Genomic DNA, 2,096 nt, shown 5'->3' with positions numbered 1-2,096 from the left:
CAATCAAATCATATCAGGGTATCCAAGGATCATAGCTCAACGTGCATGTCATGTATCGATGTATGCATCAAACGATATGTGTTAACAAAACATTTATTTTATACATCGATATTCAAATCACAATGTCATGTATGCCACATAAACTCAACAAATAAGGCATGTAGACATGTATTCTCATTCCAATCAATCAAATCAATCCAACATATATCATATAATACAGATACATGTCGTATGTTACCCGGTCACAACATACCTCAATTCTTCGTTCCAGTCGATGTAGCTTGAAGATATCAGTATAATAAGCTATCTACGTCAATAACATATTCATTTCAATCAATAACACCATTCAAATTCAATAATACAAGTTCCAAATATCTTTTGAAACTTTGAAAATTCATATCAAATCAAAATCATAACATAATTCAATTCCAACTTCGAATATGAGTTTCTTGTCGGTTATTCTACCACATACAGGAATCTCGACTTCAAATACATGCTATTCCAGCACTTTCATATTTAGAGCTGCTGAAACTAGAAGAAATTTACCTCAAAAGGAAGCTCTCGACGCGAAGATTCCGAATCTATAATTTGTTTCGCGTTTAGACAGCGTTTCGAAGTCGATTTGGACGAAAGAAATCGAATTTCCAACTTTTCACTCGGAGTTATCGAATAAAAACTGAAGAAAAAAAGAGGAAAAAAGTTACTCTTATCCTCACCGCTATCGCGCTCGACCGATAGAATTCTCGCGCCCGAGCGCGAGATGTTCTGCCCCCGAGTATGCTTTGTACCGCGCTCGGGCGGTCACAAACTACCGCTCGGGCGCGGAATGTTCTGTCCGAGCCATAACATGCTCTACACTGGCGCTCGGGCGGTCATTTTCTACTGTTCGGGCGCCACACGTTCTGTCCAAATTATTGGGTTTTGTATTATATTGGCGTCCGGCTTCTCCACTCGAGTTCTTACAACGTCCATTCATATTCAATACTTATTTTCTCACTTTCATTGTCATGATATACATCATATACATAATCACATGACAATTTCATAATTATCGATAATCAACATGAGATTTACGATAATACGATACACGGTTCTTACAAATAGAATGTGGCACCTACATAGACAAGTAGGTACAAATTGATGAAGCTGTGTGATATCTATCTATTAGTAAAATATTGTTTTTATTTGACGTCGTATTTAGCAAGAAGTCTGGCCTTCACATAGGATAATGACGTGATCACACCGATATTTCCTTGGCAAGTTGTCATCAACTTTGCAGCCAGATTTGTCTATAAATTCCCATATTTAATCATCCATTCCAATTCCAAATTGCACACAATATAATATAACATAATTAAATATGCGATCTCAATATTCTGAAACCCAAAAACATCCATTGATCAAAAACAAGAAAAGACTCAATCAAGAGCAAATGGGGATACTGGAAACCAACTTCTGTTTCAACAACAAGCTCGACCCCGATCGAAAACACCAGCTCGCGTTAGAACTTGGTGTTCCCCCCAGACAGGTTTCCATTTGGTACCAAAACAAGAGGGCTCGTGAGAAGAACCAAAGCCTTGAGACGGATCACCGGGCGTTGCAGCAACGACTTGAAAACGTGTTAGCTGAAAACACAAGCTTGAGGGGAGAAGTGGAGAGGCTTAGAGGAGAGCTGTGCAAGATTCAAGAATTGTTTAACGGTTTCAATTCTTCGGTTTCGAGTTCCTGTGAAGAGGTGGGGAGCTCGAAGCATGAATTGGAGAGGGAATATTATGCGGCACTCATTGGTGGTGCGGGAGGCCAGTTTGTGGCATTTGGAGGGTTGTAATATCTACTTCTCGGCTGCACTCGATTAAAGTCTTGATTATATCGAGCACCAGATGCAGCAAGATGGTGGTTTGATTGAATCTAGTAGATTATAATGTCAAACTCGATCCATGTTCCAATACTTTTCTTTTTATTTTAACATAATATCGCTACCATATATGTATACTAATACACTGATGCACGCGTTGCGTGTTTATATAATATTTTTAATTTATATTTAAATGAGGATCAAAATATGATTATAAGAAATAGTGATAGACTGCATTGTA

At 38.2% G+C, this 2,096-nt stretch overlaps 1 protein-coding gene across 1 annotated transcript; it reads left to right on the top strand.

Annotated features, from left to right (window-relative positions):
* Positions 1–1,432: 1,432 nt before the first annotated feature.
* Positions 1,433–1,828, top strand: LOC142518373 (homeobox-leucine zipper protein ATHB-52-like). The gene has a single exon (XM_075621133.1). It carries the CDS (start codon positions 1,433–1,435, stop codon positions 1,826–1,828), a length of 396 nt encoding a protein of 131 aa, XP_075477248.1.
* The last annotated feature ends 268 nt before the right edge of the window (positions 1,829–2,096 follow it).

The sequence above is a fragment of the Primulina tabacum genome, chromosome 11 (assembly GCF_025594145.1).
Source record: "Primulina tabacum isolate GXHZ01 chromosome 11, ASM2559414v2, whole genome shotgun sequence".
NCBI classification, from domain to species: Eukaryota; Viridiplantae; Streptophyta; class Magnoliopsida; order Lamiales; family Gesneriaceae; genus Primulina; species Primulina tabacum.
This window is presented reverse-complemented; position numbering and strand designations above follow the sequence as displayed.